The sequence below is a fragment of the Bombyx mori genome, chromosome 15 (assembly GCF_030269925.1).
Source record: "Bombyx mori chromosome 15, ASM3026992v2".
In the NCBI taxonomy this organism is placed as follows: Eukaryota; Metazoa; Arthropoda; class Insecta; order Lepidoptera; family Bombycidae; genus Bombyx; species Bombyx mori.
This window is the reverse complement of record NC_085121.1, coordinates 1,833,050-1,850,683: the sequence shown is the minus strand read 5'-3', so window position 1 is coordinate 1,850,683 and position 17,634 is coordinate 1,833,050. Positions and strand designations below refer to the sequence as shown.

Below are 17,634 nucleotides of genomic sequence, written 5' to 3'. Positions count from 1 at the left end.
AACTATTTCTCGTATTGTTTCGTTTAATTTTTTATATCCAGTAAACTCCAGTCGTGCGTCGGAGCGGACACACACACTTTTTTATTTTTCGATTATTATACTTCAAGGTAGGTAAACGCTGGATTCAAAAGAGACGCAAAAACTAGGTTTGTCCTTTTTTAGACTAAAACATACTGTTTAGTTTTAATAAACTCATAGAATACATGTTATTTCGAAATATAAAATTCATTTTCTTAAAATTTTTAGTTAAGGTACTTCAAATTTAAAAGTGCGATATATACACAAACAATTACACCTAGACACGGATCATCAGCCAAGAGAACCAATATAAACATTGCGGTAGGTAGTAAATTTAAAAGGAATTGATTTAAATATACACATAAAATAATGTCCCCTACATAGAATCGTACTATGTAATTTATCTAAAATAAACAATTATTAATTATGCGTCATCATTCTCCTGGACTGCTCCCAGTCACCTGGGATCGGCGTAACATGTTTTCTCCTTTCATACTCCTCTATCATATACCATTTCTTCGCTCATTCCCCTCTGGTACATATCGTTTTTTATTATGCGTATATTCTACAGAAACTCCTGGAAGGCGACGAGACGATCAGCATAATGTCGGACACGTGGAGCACCGACGTGCTCGCCTCGGACTCGGAGACCATCGGGGACTCGTGCGAGCAGACGCAGATAGCGGCCGGCCAGGGTAATGCGACACGCGCTCGCTACGTGCTGCTGTAGCGGACGCGGCTCAATTATCATGATTGTTAATTAAATCACGAAACTCATTATTTTTTGAGATCAAAATGAGTTCTTATTTTGGGTTCAGATAACTTAGCGTCAAAATCGTATCGCTCCGTCGCACAGTGGCCTCGATAATAATGTAATATAATTATTAAATTAATTAACCATTTATTTTTCGCTAAGAATGTGATATGAATAATGCGAATGGTTCGAATGTGTATTTCCCAGGGCTATATTAGTCACGTACTAGTTGAATATTGTAATATGATTATGTTTTTACTAATAGATAGATTACTGTGGTCATCCATTAATAACCATCCATTTAATAGTTATGATATAGTTTCAAATATGAAACTGAGAAAAAAAAGTTCCAAAAATACGCTTTTATAGAAACTATTATTTATTTTTCATTTTTTAGTTGAATTTCAATTTTTTCAATATATTTTTTTTAAATATTGAAAAGTCATCGGTCCTTAATAAGTATGCCAAAGTTCGAGTTAATCCGACGTTTTGAAGGGGGTCAAAATCATGTTCAAAGATTCCGTTACCTACTAACATACATACTGAAGTTTGAAGCTAATAAAAGCGTATTCACTAGTGAAATTGGAAAGTGTCGACATCTGCTGGAAAAAATATGAATTACGGTTAATTCTTTCGTTTTCAGTTATTAATCAGTGTGCTTAGTGCGAGTTTCTTAATGTACTCGATAGCGTAAAACTTAACCCAATTTCGTATGCAGTTGGATTGGCGCCCCTAGCGGCAAACGTACGCAAATTATCCCATTCCATACAAATATGACCTAACTTTTACGCTATCGAGAACCTTAAGAAACTGGCACTAAGCACACAGTTCCGGACGTTGAAATTGTATTGTTCTCACGGGTGTTGCAGGCGTCAGCGCCAACAGCACGAACGCTCCCGACGCGTCCGAGACCGCCAGCGAGTCCGCGTGGAGCATGGACGTGCTGGCCTCCGACAGCGACCGGAACACCGAGGTCAGCCACTCCCGAGTGCTGCTCATTAGCATTGTGGAAGGCACATATATATCGATTGAAAGGCAAACATGATTAAGCGACAATAACTGCTTTGTACATAAATGATAGGCAATAACCATATTCGATGCGCAAAAAATATATATTTCTAGGTCTGTTAATAATAATAATTTCAATCCTGCAGCTAGATTCGTTAAAATAGATTTTTTTTCAGGTATTTCAACTTTAAATTAGTCTACTGTAAAGTTCACGCATTGTCGCTGTTTGCCTCGCATGTTTGCCTTTCAAGCGTCGGTATATTTATTGCTTGGCTGGGTGGACGAGCTCACAGCCTATTGCGTAATTACTGGTGATAGGACGTCTTGTGAGTCCGCGCTGTTAGGTACCACCGCTCTGCCTATTTCTGCCGTGAAGCAGTAATGCATTTCGGCTTGAACGGTGGGGCAGCCGTCGTAACTATACTGAGACCTTAGAACTTATATCTCAAAGTGGGTGGAGAATTTACATTGTAGATGTATATGGGCTCCAGTAACCACTTAACGCCAGTTGGGCTGTGAGATCGTCTACCCATTTAATAAAAAAAAAAACGCTCGGAAAACACAATGGAGAGGAGCTTATCCCAAAGCCGAGTGGTACCGGGTAAAAATGATCTCTGGAAATGCGTTGTGGATGAATGTAGTGGCTCCAGGTAGTATGGATGAATTGAAACTACATGATGGTATCATCTCTTACAACAGGTGGACACGGACGACTGCGTGTCGGTGGCGGCGCGCTCCGACACGTCGTGGCCGCGCCGCGCCTCGCAGCCCGACGAGCCCGCGCCGCCGCCCCAGGTACCAGATACGCCTCGAACCTTTTTTTTTAATGAGAGGCCTTTCCAGTTTCACCAGGACACGTAGGCGAACAAACTCTCAGCCAGGAGGGGTGGGATTTGCTAACAACTGCCCCACCGCCTCCAAGGGAGGCCTAACAACTCGAGAGCAACTGCTTCGCGAATGAATGTACATCCGGATCGGAATCGCGACCCGCTGAGAAGATTCGGCGTGAAACTCAGCGGGCTGATGTATAGATTAGGTTGCACGATTACCGGGGTCCCTAAGCCTGCTCCTAGCGTTAGAGCTGAAGGCATCTAATGCAAGAGTTATTGGATCCGATGAATACTTAAGGTCATTTCCGAATTATATAGTGCGACAACGCTGCTATAGTTCGCTTAGTTATCCGTTTGTCAGTCAATTTCGGTGGTTATATATAGGCTACATCACTTTTGTAGTCTAGCAACATTCTACCCGCTTCGCCGTATTCGAGAAGGCGCAGATAAGATATTTTTTGCTTTTCCTTTATGAGTGTAGATCATCCAAATATACTGAGAGATTTGTGTCGAGCATCCGGAAACAATCATTGTATTAATATAGTTATAACCGAGCATCTTTATGTATAATTTTATCACAAACGATCTTCATCTTATTTCTCTAATGTCTGCGGCGTGGAAAACCTCATGATGATGTCTGGCTCCGATCTGATAAAGAAATAAATAAGTTTCAGCGTATAAACTTGCGACCGCAGAGTCCTTCTACTTGGTAAAATGAGTCGTCTATTATCAAAGGTGGCAATCTGTGCATTTGGACAAAAAAATGTTATTGATATGTGGTGACGCAGGTGAGCGTCACCTTAAACGTGAGCTGATGAGTTGGAAGGGAGCATATGAACTCTGCGGAGAATGAGCGGACACGAAAGGGGAGGTAGGAAAACGGGACTTACTTGGAGGCTGATGCTGGCACTATCACGGTCGTAGTGGTGTTTCTCTGCGATGGGTGGCACATACACCTTTTCACCGGTTCACACTCAACCTTTTACTTAGTATATAACGAAGGGCGCGCGCGCACATTTTACTCAATATCGAACGAGCGTATCTCCGCGTGCCGTCATGTACCGCACTGTTATGAGAGGTGCGGGGTGCGTACGGGCGACGGCACCCGAGTTGAGCCGAACATTTACAAACGTCGCGCTGTCGCGCGAACAATATGTCAATACAGATTGATTTGAATATAATCGTCTCCTTCAAAGAATACGGTTCAAAACCTGCATTAAATAAAGTATTAACTTAACCTGTTATTTATCTAAGATGTCGTTCAGAAGAGTTTTGTGACTGCCAATGGAATACAAAGTCAATAATTCGTTTTTCTGATTTACCAATAATTGTCCAAAAGTCACATTGCCGGCTTTGATAATAGTCTACTCAAATAAGATGTCCCGAATTCCTAGGCTTCTGTTATTTCATTTTTTCATGGTTCTGACTAGTGTACTAGGAAATGTTTAGTAAGATTTGTGATAATGGCTTCTATTTACTTTTAATAGCCGTTTGAACATACGTGTGACAAATTACCATCAGATTTTAATGGCTAATAACTATGATACTAACAATGCGAAGACAATAGTCAATCTGACTACAAATAGATCATATCTGTACCTGTTGTTTGTAACATCGTAAAGAATATATCTGTGAATAAAACTTAGTACTAGTTTAAAAGAACTAATAATTCACGTAATTAAAAATTTTCACACAACTATTTTCAGAACGGTAATATAAAGCGGCCTGATGTGATTCGGGACAGCCCAAGACACGCTTCGAGACCTCATTTAGTCAACAGGTGGGTATTTCAATTCAACATTTAACTTAAGATAATTTTCAAACGAAACTGATAGACAATGAAGTAAGCCGTCAAATAAATATAATTTGTTTAAATATTTTCCACAACGGAATCAAACTTTCACCACCACTAGTCGTCAGAATTTAGGAGCGCCTACGGACATCGGCAATAGTAGCGGCACAGCCAAACGATGCCCGCTCCTGACGATTGTAACTATACTTGAGACCTTAGAACTTACATCTCAAGGTGGGTGGCGTATTTACGCTGTAGATGTCTATGGGCTCCAGTAACCACTTAACACCAGGTGGGCTGTGAGCTCGTCCACCCATCTAAGCAATAAAAAATATAAATAAATCGTGCGTGTCGATCGGGCGTGTTGTGCCGCCGCCCGTTGCTGCCGCGGAGCAGTAATGCAGTAATGCGCATCGCGAGTGACGTGTGCCCCGTGCGCGGCAGGTCGGGGGGCGGCTACCTCACGGCGACGGCGGCGCTGAGTCGCGGCGGGGAGCTGGACCTGGCCGCGCACCACGCGCACTACGGGCTCGAGAACAGGAAGAGCATCCTCGTCAACGGGTACCCGGTGAGTTCACGTTGCTATTTTTTCCCCTAACTATGCTGATAGCCTTGAGAAGCTATATCAGCTACGCCCTAACGTGTAGGGGAGCTCAGAGAGCTCAAACCGGAGTATCGCTAACACTGGCCCTAGCAAGAACCGTGCTTCCCAGAATCTACCACCAGATCGGAAACGCGACCCACTGAGAAGGTCCGGCGAGAAACTCAGTGGGCTATCGTTCCCGAGTTATGTTTCAGCAAGAGATAAAAATAATTGCCCGTCAAACCCGCCAGTTTCTTCCCTTTGAAGATCGGCAGTGAGTCTTAACTGTATAGAAATCATGATTGGATGATGGATTGGCGCGGGATTGAGGAATTCAGTGGGCTGTGTCTATGGGTTAATTCGCTCGTCGAGGCCTTCGTCGCAAGCGACGGGTTCCACGAAGACGGTGACCGGTGCTTGTGGTACCTAAAAGCACCATTAATGGATCGGGAGGATCCTTAATGACGTGTTTTGGGCGACATCGACTAATTACCATTCGGTCTACACACTCTACAGGATCGGGTATGTGTCGTCCTTAATGACCACTCGATCGATTGAATACAGTGGGTCTCTTCAAAACGGAAGTTACGACTAAAGAACAGATTGTATTAAGTAGACATAAATACAATTACCTTTGAGGATTATTCTCGCGTTTTTTTTTAAATGTCTTTATATTCTTTCCGTATATATATATTATATATCCCTTCAAGCGCGAACCGTCTATAGGTCGACTCAGTCGGCAGTGCGGAGCATCGGAATACCGACTATTGCGTAGTTGTTTGCTTATAGGTATCGACTTGTACGGATGTTTCTTAGGGCGCGCATGTATAACGTTTTTAATAAGTTAATAATATTTGAATTTAAAATGATTTTTCTGTAAATTTAGCATTTAATTTCTGTTAATATTTTAAGTTAAAAGTTTTTTATAAGTGACTTTCAAGAATCCTTTAGCAAATTATGTCTCTTAATTGTACTCGCTAAATTAGATATGATCTCGATACGGTCCAGGTAATGACTTGCTACACGGCCTCCGCCCCGGAGAGCCCGAGCACGGCGGCGCCCCCACCCCCGCCCGCCGACGCCTTCGACAACCGACCGATCAATGGGTAAGTTTTGTTTTATTGCTGATGCCTAAAAAGTCCGTATAATTTCGGGATAAAAGGTGGCTTCTGTCATTTTCTTACCCAGTACCGTGTCGTTAAAGAATCATGTCAATACATTGACTTCGTTTAACGTGGAAGAAGGACACATAAAGAAACATACTTTGACATTTATCTAATTAGCTTTGACATTTTTTTGACTAGTCGTCGTGGCCTAAAGGATAAGATGTCCGGTGCATTCGTATCTAGCGATGTACCGGTGTTCGAATCCCGCAAGCGGGTACCAATTTTTTAAATGAAATACGTACTTAACAAATGTTCACGATTGACTTCCACGGTGAAGGAATAACATCGTGTAAAAAAATCAAATTCGCAAAATTATAATTTGCGTAATTACTGGTGGTAGGACCTCTTGTGAGTCCGCACGGGTAGGTAGCTCATGGTGGGTGGCGGCATTTACGTTGTAGATGTCTATGGGCTATGGTAACACCAGGTGGGCTGTGAGCTCGTCCACCAATCTAAGCAATAAAAAATATATAAGTATGGATATCCACTTGACTTACATAAAATACTCGATCGTACCTAAACCGAACATTGAATGTTCACAGAGAGTCAACGCAAACAGAGTCGACATTAGATGCGGAGAGTCAGTCGGACGCGACCAGCCAGTGGGTGGACGACAGCTTCCCGTCGCTGGGCGGCCCCTCCACCTCCACCTTCGAGTTCCCGCCCGCCTCCAAGCCCTACGAGGACAACGACCTCGACCGCTCCAACTCCAGCGAGAGCTCGTTCAACGCGCTCTCCGTGTCGCAGTACGGCGACACCATCACCGACCTCATGACCCGCATGTCCTCGGCCACGATATCCACCTCAACGAACCTCATGAACAATCTCACTTCGCGGATCACGAAATCCGAGATCAGAACTGTGGTCAGCATCTCTTCGTCGAAAGTGGAGAAGAAGAGAGACGGGAATAATATTTCGTTGAGCACCCTGTCAGTGAACAGCGGAGAGACTTCGGTGTCGGATAAGAGTTCGAGTCAAGACGTGAACTCGGAGAACGTGACGGAGAGGAGAGTGAGTCCGCCGCCCGTGAAGGCGCCCTCTACCGGCGCTATACCAAAGAGCATCAGCTTCGATGCGACGGCTGAGAAATCGCAACGGTTTGTTCATTACTTTTATTTCACAACATCTCGTGGATTGAAATATCTAGACGACGACCGATTTTTTTTTTTGATAACGCCATCTTGTTGTGTCTTTAAAGCGGTTAGTTGCCCTCAATTAAGAAAATTAGTGTTAATATTCGCCAATAATGTCGGGAAGAGTTGATTATTGAAAACAAAAAATAAATCGTAGCTAGATCGATTTATCGCCCCCGAAATCCCCTATATACTAAATTTTATGAAAATCGTTGGAGCCGTTTCCGAGACTCAGATTATATATATATATATAACGGCGGCATTTTATATAACGGCGAGCGTTTTTATAATGACGACGCCGTTTGTAAACGGCGGAATCATACAAATTGCCTGCGACATATATATATTAATATACAAGAATTGCTCGTTTAAAGGTATAAGATATTGTAACGTTGCCGTAGTCTTCATACGAAATTCCTAACAACAATGTGATTCGTTATTATTACCTTATCCAAAAATAGCTTAATATGCTTCTCACTTGGTTTTAATTAACAAATCTGGAAACACAATATCGGGTTAAATTTTGAAAAATTCATCATTTAATACACGTACGTAATTAGTATCATTATCGGAGGTATTTCGTTATCACTTTCTTATAGTTTCGATCACCTAGACTATACATTTTTAGAATACAACTAGCCGTACCCGTCCGCTTCGCTAAGCATTTAAAATTATTATTTCTCACCCCCACAACCCGCAACTGATGTAGGGAGTCCAACACTCATATAAATATTAGCCTATCCATTAAGTACATGTATTTTCTACATGGATACCAAGTTACAAGTCAATCGGATGCAAGGTTTAGTAGTTATAACGGAACATCCGTAAAAACCACTGTAGATCTATGTATTAGTATAGATATATTAAAAATAATAACTTTTTTAAATGGTTTTACAAAACAGATGAGGTGTAATCAATGTGTATGAGATGTAACTATACTGAGATCTTAGAACTTATATCTCAAGGTGGGTGGCGCATTTAAGTTGTAGATGTCCATGGGCTCCAGTAACCACTTAACACCAGGTGGGCTGTGAGCTCGTCCGCCCACCTAAGCTATAAAAAAAAATATGAGGGGTATCGAGATGAAATTAATTTAATGTTCCGATTTCATCTCTAGAATTAGGGACTTTGTTCTCAAAGTCGACTCTATCGTTTCAGAAGGCGCGCAGTCGGCGAGGACGGTCTCGCGGGGAACCTGGACGAGCTCAAGAACAACGTGAAGCGCTCCGGCGGCAACCTCCTGCACAAGATCAAGATGTTCAGGCACATCGGCCGGTCTCAGCAGCACCACGGTCAGCGAGCCCCGCACACCCATATACTTCTATTTTTTTTATACCTTAGATGGGTGAACGAGCTCACAGCCTGGTGGTTACTGGAGCCCATAGACATCTACAACGTAAATGCCACCACATTGAGATATGAGTTCTAAGGTCCCAGTATATTTACAACGGCTGCACAACCCTTCAAACCGAAACGCATTACAGCTTCACGGCAGAAATAGGCAGGGTGGTGGTACCTACCCGCGCGGACTCACTAGAGGTCCTACCACCAGTAAAGTGGTAGTAGTAAAGCTTCTAGTTCATTTCCACTTCGACGACAACCCCAACCCCGGCTTCGTTTCACTTCCAACTCATTAAACCAACAAAGATAAATTTTCAAATTTACTTATCAGAGTCAAGGGGTCCGTTATGTATGATTTCAACTTTACAGATTATATTCGTTTGTAACGTATAATCTGTGCGATTATTTTTCATAATTATGATTTCCTTGAATATTCGATAAAGAATCAGAGCAAACCCTAAAAAACTAACAAAATACCAGTTTTAAAAATCTTCGAAAATTCTAAGAATACTGTATTCTCATGCCAGCTCATACAGCCAAATGTTTTGTAACTAAACACAATTAAATAGGATTAAATGAGGTGAAATGAGATAACACTGAATGGCCCGTACTTTAGTTGTATAAAATGAAATAAACTCTCAGTAGGTAATTCACTAAGAGCTTTATCGACTTATTTCAAAAGCGTCCAGCTATTTTCTCAAATTAGTGCGCTGTTTATCGATACTGAAAGGTGAATAAGTCACTATTATTGCATGTTTGAATCAAAAGAGGGACTATATTGCGACAAACCAACCAATCGTCAACTTTCTACAAAAAGTTCAACAGGCCCAAACGACTTACTCACTAGTCGTAGTAGTACCATTGCTACGTGAGGGGAACACAAACAAAAAACACAATAGAATCTGCACATTAAAAGAAACTTAAAACGAATTTTAGGATAACTTTTCAATAAACAATTCGTACCAAAAATTAACAGCCTTAGAGAAACATAGGCAACACCAATAAAATGATACACGGCTACTATTACTACCACTACAGGACTAATTTTTATTTTGTTAACAGACATAAAGCTACCCGAAGAAGATTGTCGCATCGACGAGGGCGCCCGACCCGAAGCCGCGCCCGGCGAGAGCTCCGAAGACATCCTCGCCAAGTACCGCCGGAAGAGCTCCAGCGACTCCAGCGGTAAGAGGCGGCCGCAGCTACGCCTCGCCGATGTACCGGACGCCGACCTAGAGAGGTTCGTCCACACCACATGATATTAACGAAACTATTATATAGGTGTAGTGTTTTTTTTCATCGAATTACCCACAGACATAGCCCACTGAGTTTCTCGCCGGATCTTCTCAGTGGGTCGCGTTTCCGATCCGTTGGTAGATTCTGCGAACCACTGCTCTTGCTAGGGTTCGTGTTAGCAACGTCATCAGGTTTGAGCCCCGTGATCTCACCTACTAGTTAAGGTTACGCTGATATAGCCTCTCAAGGCTATCAGCTTAGGTAGGAAAAAAAAACATCAAAATTACATGATCCATTCCCACTCATTGTAGATTACATCTTAAAAATATAAATTTTATTTGAAACATGCATCTCATCCACTATTCATTTTTCCAGGTGTGAGGGGGTCGTGAACCTGAATGATCCAGAGGTATTCAACAGTATGAAGCAGAAACTTCGGATGGTACTGTCCAATCCAGATCTGCACTGTGTCGACTATGTACCTAACGTGAGTAACGCATCGCTCGATCCCATTAATTGAGATTAAATTATTTAAAGTATAATAACAATAGCCATCTTCAGTTACCACAGATCCAGTAAACAAATGACAAGACTTTATATAAATGCCAATTAAAAATGTGCACGTTGCATTCATTTCGTTAAAATTCGTATAACACTTTAATTAATGAATACGTAATCAACTAGCGTATATGAAGTCGAATATCTCTGGTGTTAGATTGCAATTAAAAAGACTTCGACCTTATATCTGAAGGCAGGTGGCGGCGTCCATGCTGCGACCTCTATGAGCCCCCGAGACCAGTGTGGCACAGCAAGCAGGTCGCGAGGCAAGGTAGATCTCGTGCGCAGTCGCCTCGGTACAGTGTGCGGATAATAAACTGAAAAATAGACCGTCGTCCACCATTTTTTACAACTTCGTGGGTGGTGATCTTACGTGTGGCTTCTGTTTGCGCACGTTTAAGAACAAGATAGGCTACCATGGCCATATTAGAGCGCATGAGAGGCGCGGACATTAGCTTTTAAGTTATTGAACAGAAAATTTTAGTTGCCGTTGCCGAAACGAATTATAATTTTCGTAATTACTGGTGGACCTCTTGTGAGTCCGTGCGGATGGGTACCACCACTCTGCCTATTTCTACGGTGAAGTAGTAATGCGTTTCGGTTTGAAGGGTGGGGCAACCGTTGTAACTATACTTGAGACCTTAGAACTTATATTTCAAGGTGGGTGGCGCATTTACGTTGTGGATGTCTATGGACTCCACTTAACACCAGGTGGACTGTAACCTCGTCCACCCATCTAAGCAATAAAAAAAAACCGGCTTGGAACCATGATGATGATGATGGCACTGTGCGGGCCCGCAGCGCGTGACGAGCTCGTCGCTGGTGGAGTGGATGCGCGCGGCGGCCGCGTGCGCCGGCTGCGAGTCCGGAGCGTCGCACGCGCACGCGCTGGGCCGCGCGCTGGGCGGCGACGCGGCGCTGGACGGGCGGCTGGCGGCGGCGCTGCGGGCCGACCTGTGCGCGCGCCGCCCCTACGCCGCCTACCTCGCCTCCTGCCGCGCCGCACTCGCGCACGCCGAGCGGGCCCTGCTGGCGTGAGTCTACTCGATACTACTTAACTCAGCGGTCGGGGAACCCAAGTTAATTATCCCAAATCGGGTAAAATGAAATTTTGGGAGGTAAAAATAAAACTTTTGTGAATTACATTGATAAATTGAACAAATTGTGTTTAAATTAAATTTTTTGTTATTATTTTCTTTTCAAAATTATCAAATGAAAGATGCTAAAAAAAGCGATTTCGTTTTTTTTTTGTTCTTCGCCATTGGGTAATATCAACTTACACAAAAATATTTTGGGGTAATAATTAAAAAAGTTCCGCGACCACTGATTTAACTTGATGAACCTGGTTGTGCCGGTAGCCTTAAAAAAACACAAAAACTTGAACGTTATTAAAACTTTGCAATGCACTCACAAAGAAAGAAAGAAGAAAGGAAGAAATCATTTATTCGCTAAGAATAGTGAAAATGAGTTATTACATAAGTTAAAAGCAGCGTGTATGCTTTGTCATTATTTGACATGCGAATTTTAGTGCAGTGCAAGATATTATAATATTATATAATTTACCATTCATTCATCCATAATTCAACATAATTCAGATAATAATTTTCACTAATAAACATTAATGTTGATTTTCCAAAAAAAATATAATCCAAAAAAATATTTGTAAACAGCTCATAATATTATAATTAATCTCTCAGATGTAATTGACGAGGAAAGTGACGTACATACAAAACGAATATCGTTGACAGGCAAATAAAGCTCGTGAAATCGGAATGCTCGTCGTGCGGGCGCGCGGCGGCCGCGGCGCGCGTGCTGCAGCAGCTGGAGCGCGGGCACGCACTGCGCCGCCTCGCCGCGCACCACCTGCGCGCCGCCCCCCTCGCCTGCGGTAACTACTTCCTGCCCTACATGTAACCGACGAAACTGCAAGGAGTATACTGATCTGATTACGAACTCGTCGTGGTCTAAAGGATAAGATATCCGGTGCATTTATATCTAGCGATGCACCGGTGCTCGAATCCCGCTGGCAAGTACTAATTTTTCTAATGAAATACGTACTTAACAAATGTTCACGATTGACTTCCACGGTGAAGGAATAACATCGTGTATTAAAATCAAATCTGCAAAATTATATTTTTGTGTAATTACTGGTGATAGGACCAGTTCTGAGTCCGCACGGGTAGGTACCACCATTCTTTCTATTTCTGCCGTGAAGCAGTAATGCGTTTCGTCGCGTCGATTTATTAAAAGATTTAAAAGTGCTTTTAAATCTTTTGAAAATCAATCATGTCTTTATATTTTATACCATCTAATTTATAACGAAATGTTAAGATTGATATTTCAATTTAAATTCGTTTTATTGTATTCCAGGCGGGGAACTGATGGACGAGAAAGCAACAAGACTGACTGCCGGTATCAAAGCAATCATCGCTGAGGTGAAGGCCGATCCTTCCTGGGAAGGTACGTCACTGTTGTCCGGCTGCGACAAACCTCAAAGGAGGATTTTATATTGCAACAATTTATGAACACGTGTGAGGAATGTTCGAGAAAAGAGTTGCATATAAAGACGATGAATCATTTTTTGAGCATCGTTGTTTAAGCCCAATAAAGAGGAGTACATGTTTATCAGAAAAACAGCTTGGTTGCAAGATTTCTACGTTTTGTTGTACCTTACGAGAGAAAAGACAAAAAAGTAACACATATTTTATTGCAAACTCCGTTCCCTTCCTTATGGCCCTAAAACTTGGTATACTAAAGTCACAACCATAACATGCTAATTTTAAATTTATACGGCCCATATAATTATATATAATCAGCGTTTCACCATACGCCATGATTTTATGATGGAATTTTACCTCAAAACAATTCAAAATGCTTAATACTTAATCCCTTTGCTCAATAGTTTTAAGCTTGACTTATCCAAACTTCATAAAGCAGTCAATTGTCTAGGCACATGAATTGAATAACAGAATTGCATTGAAGAGCTATGTTAGTGACTTGTAATTCAAAAGTTTGCCAACGTCATCGATAGATGGCGCTGTTCAGTTTGTAGCTAATTCTGAATCGCGCCATCGCTGTGTCTCAACGAAAAATATAAGTAGTTCAGATGACTGTCAATTCGATATCTCTGGTTTCCCTTCAAAACGTATAAATCTTTCGCCTTTTACTAAAGATTTCCGTGGAGGGGAACACTCAAATGAGTCTATAATATTTTTGATGCCCTGACTTGTCAGGGTTATATAACACATATCAAAAAAATACATTTATAATCCGGATGACTTGATGTATTCTCTTCTGATTCAATTGATTTTTTATCAAGAGTAAATAAGTCTATAGGAGCGAACGTAGCGATGTGAACCGATTATCATTTCTGGCTCCGATTTATTGCCGATTTGTTTCTCAAAAAACCGGTTTTTAAGGTATTTATTTATAGGTTTTTCCATAAAGGCTAAATAATCATTAAATTAAACAAATTCGTACAAACGAAGAGTTTTCTTCATACAGGTTAGCACCGCACTGTGGAGAGGTTAATAACCAATAATTTTATATAGGCTTGATCATATTATCCAATAATAAAAAGCCTTTTATTTTTGATTTAATACTATCGATTTAATACTAACTTGAGTCTGAAAAAACACGGTGTTTTTTATCTAGCAGCATGGTATTATATATTATATTTTTATTCATTGATTATCGACCCTTTTCCTCACCATAAAACATAAAAATAATTAATTTTTATAATACTTCCTAAACAGAGTGTACATTTACGAGAATCCTAAGCAGATAGAAAATTCCTATGTATCTCTTGGGGCCAAATGGACATCTGCCTGCTGTTACTGTTATTACTATATTTATTTTATATTTATTTGTCATAGAATGTTCAGCTGTTTCTTCCCTCACTCGTTTCTCTTTCTTAATAAAAGTTCACAAAACGGCTCCATCAGAGCCCAGAGGTGATTTTTAGTGCGACCAGGATGAATTAGATGCAGATACAGTCATCGTCCGTTCTGAGATTGCCACACCCTAATCCTATGATTCTGTATCTATGGTAGCAGAGGATATTGACATTCTTCTCGTGCCCACATCATTATGAAGAAAGCAGTCCAGTTTATTTTTTAATACCTACAAAAGAGCGTACATCTGGTCAATTATACTGTCCTTCAAGTTTTTTTGGGAAGTGAAATAATTTCAACCTTTTATTGGTATGTGTATATATATATTTCTAATACAAGTTCTGCCACATCACAGAAGAAGGGTCGTCGTACCGCCTTTCGGGGGCACGGAACGGGCCTCGGGGCAAACCCCACTGCCCGGAACGAAGCTCCCTGCCACACAGGGCAGGGGTGAAGTGTTGCAAGACGGGATTAGGGGGGCTGTTCGTATGCGCGTTCGGCGCACTCCACATCGACAAAAATATATACATAAACATAATACGATGGGCTTGGTTCTGTTGGGCGGAGTGATGCCCGCGTAGGAGTCACCCCGGCGCCGGCTGCTGTCCTCTGCTTGATTTTTTTTTTTTTTTTTTTTTTTTTTTTTTTTTTTTTTTTTTTCCTTTATAACTAACTAACTAACTAAAACTAAACTACTATACTAACTATTAACTAAACTATTTACATTATATACAAAGCGGGACAACAGTCAGCACCGTGGGGCCCGCCACCGGCCCCATGCCGCGGCCCCACCTCTACAAGTCAGAGGGGGAGCCGCGGCACTAGTTTGGCGCTCACCCGCTAAGGGCTCCCCAGAAGGGGAAGACCGTCGCGGGGAGGGACCGACGTAAATCACTCCCCTTAAGGGGGAGTGGTCCACCCAAACGGGCGGTAGAAATGGGTCCCCATAGGGGGGCACCCCAACAGTGTGGGGGGAGATGAAGAGTGTGGACAGCTCAGTCCCATGGGGGCACTCATTATGAGCACTCCCATATCACTCCGGTTAAGCCGACTATCTTACCATAGCCGGGGGTTCCAGTAGCTCCCTTGGTAGCGCCTGACCATCAGGTGGTCTGGCGTGCAAGGGAGCTATATTGTGGAGATGCTCGTGGGGTCCACCGTCAGCCCGCTCGTACATATTACGAGCTAGCCTCCGGATGAACTCCTCGAGCGACTCCAGACTCTAGATCCCGGGCGATTACGTCATTTCTGACGTAACGCCCTGCTCCGACTATCGTGCGAAGAGCTAGATTCTGCTGGGCCTGTAACTTCACCCGCATGATCTGCGGGATGAGGTGGCCACATCACAACAAATCCACATTTCTAGTACCTATACTTTCCATCCCATGCTTCGAATCGCTTGAATATTTTGACGCTTTTCTTTGTAGTCAATAGATGTCGCTGTTTCGAAACTAAATCGCGGTATAGAGATATGTTAAATTTTATTTAAGTTAATTTCCATGCCAATAGTTCTTCCTTGAGATATAAGGTTTAAAAGTCGCACAGTGTTTACACTGTGCTTGTTTTTGTAGAGGAATTGTACGTTCAATTGTACGAATCCTTCATTATGCAATGATATTAATTAAGTAATAAAACAATTACAATTACATATAAAGTAAGATAAACTTTAATAAGCGGTACTAGACTAGCCTTGCCAATTATAGCGCTAATTATTCAAATCAACGAAATGACTAGTAGAATTATTTTGTCCGTGCAGATTGGGTAATAAAAAATCGGAGCGGTGAAGCGAGTATTTCGCTCTCTCTTCCACTCACGAGCCTTATGGACTATATGGACAGGCATGGTGAATTTAGTGATGCGCATTATTGTATTTAGTTATGTCATTTTGTGGGTTAGTGATAAAAATGAAAGAAAACATCACTAATCGAACACTTACATCTTACACCACATCGCCGCAGCAAGTTTAGGAGAACGGCAGAAATTAACACTTTGTAACTTTTTTGGATCTATTCTTATTTCAGTGAAAAAAAAATACACATTGTTGATGTGTAAAATTTCGACGTGTGTCAATATTATTTTGAATAAATTCTGCCGTTTTGATACAAAACAAAAGAGTAGCCATTGTGTCACTAAATAAATTCAGAGAACGAATGCATAACAATACATTTCTCTTCGACATAATGTACTATAATTTGCAGGTAAGTACAAATGACTCTTAACATAACAATGTCTCACCACCCTTCCATTTGTTTTTATCGATAATGGCGTTGCGCCCGCGCAATATGCTCACCGCCCTAGCCGGGCTATGTTTTATAACCCAAACTGCACGGACAAAATAATTCTACTACAGGGACTACTCAGTACTAACCCGTCCCTGCTCTTGCATAAGATCCGCCCCGTCACTTCCGGCCTCTTAGTCATTCTGCTCTGCGGCGAGATTAACGAATAAGGCTAAGTTCATTCATAACCGCGCGGAACTACTCACCGCGCTGTACAAGATCAATCTAAGCAGTGTTTCTTACAGTTACGGTACAGATTCTGCAAAACTATCTACCTTTTCAGCTGATCTGCGCGGTTTGAGCCGGACAGACGTATAGATCGAAGAAAAATGAGTACCTAGTGAAGACGATATCGCGTCTATCGATTTTAAATAGTTTTCAACGCAATCATATAAAAAATCAAAAGATGCACCTGACATCCTAAAGTAGGTATAGTTATAAAATTCCAGACTCTCACGCGTACATATTCTGTCATGTGAACGCTTCCACCGCGCGATCATATCAACGCTTGAAAGGCAAACGTAACTAAGCGACAATGCGTGAACTTTACAGTAGACTAATTTAAAGTTGAAATACCTGAAAAAAAAATCTATTTTAACGAATCTCGGTTGAAAGGATTGAAATTATTTTAATAGACCTAGAAATATATTTTATTTGCGCATTGAATATGGTTATTGCCTATCATTTACGTACAAAGCAGATATTGTCGCTTAGTCACGTTTGCCTTTCAAGCGTCGATATGAACTTAACCTAACGGTATTAAATGTAACGTTTATTGGTGCAGGTGCAACGCAGAACATTCTAGAAATGGCGGAGCTTACCGTAGAGCGAGCCGCGTTCGCGAGGCTCTATCTCCACGTGCTGTTCCCCAACGGAGATGGCGACATTGCACGTGACCAGTAAGGATTTTTTTTTATTGCCCTGTAGGCAGACGAGCATATGGCCCACCTGATGGTGAGTGGTTACCGTCGCCCATGGACTTCAGCAATGCCAGGGGCAGAGCCAAGCCGCTGCCTAGACTGGAGGATACTGTATTGTTAAAC

The 17,634-nt window shown here is 41.9% G+C and overlaps 1 protein-coding gene and 1 non-coding gene across 2 annotated transcripts in view; both read left to right on the top strand.

Annotated features, from left to right (window-relative positions):
- LOC101742353 (receptor-mediated endocytosis protein 6 homolog) overlaps positions 1–17,634 on the top strand; it is a 45,417-nt gene that overhangs the window by 17,059 nt on the left and 10,724 nt on the right. The window contains exons 14-27 of the mRNA XM_038015756.2: positions 590–713; positions 1,642–1,745; positions 2,480–2,575; positions 4,317–4,390; positions 4,847–4,970; positions 5,994–6,091; positions 6,694–7,248; positions 8,443–8,576; positions 9,688–9,865; positions 10,237–10,348; positions 11,221–11,453; positions 12,168–12,307; positions 12,790–12,879; positions 17,376–17,490. Coding sequence (XP_037871684.1) covers positions 590–713; positions 1,642–1,745; positions 2,480–2,575; positions 4,317–4,390; positions 4,847–4,970; positions 5,994–6,091; positions 6,694–7,248; positions 8,443–8,576; positions 9,688–9,865; positions 10,237–10,348; positions 11,221–11,453; positions 12,168–12,307; positions 12,790–12,879; positions 17,376–17,490 — 2,177 coding nt within the window. The remainder of the gene's footprint in view (positions 1–589; positions 714–1,641; positions 1,746–2,479; positions 2,576–4,316; positions 4,391–4,846; positions 4,971–5,993; positions 6,092–6,693; positions 7,249–8,442; positions 8,577–9,687; positions 9,866–10,236; positions 10,349–11,220; positions 11,454–12,167; positions 12,308–12,789; positions 12,880–17,375; positions 17,491–17,634) is intronic.
- On the top strand, positions 13,542–13,655 carry LOC119629649 (U5 spliceosomal RNA). The gene has a single exon (XR_005245589.1). It is a non-coding gene; the product is annotated as a U5 spliceosomal RNA (small nuclear RNA).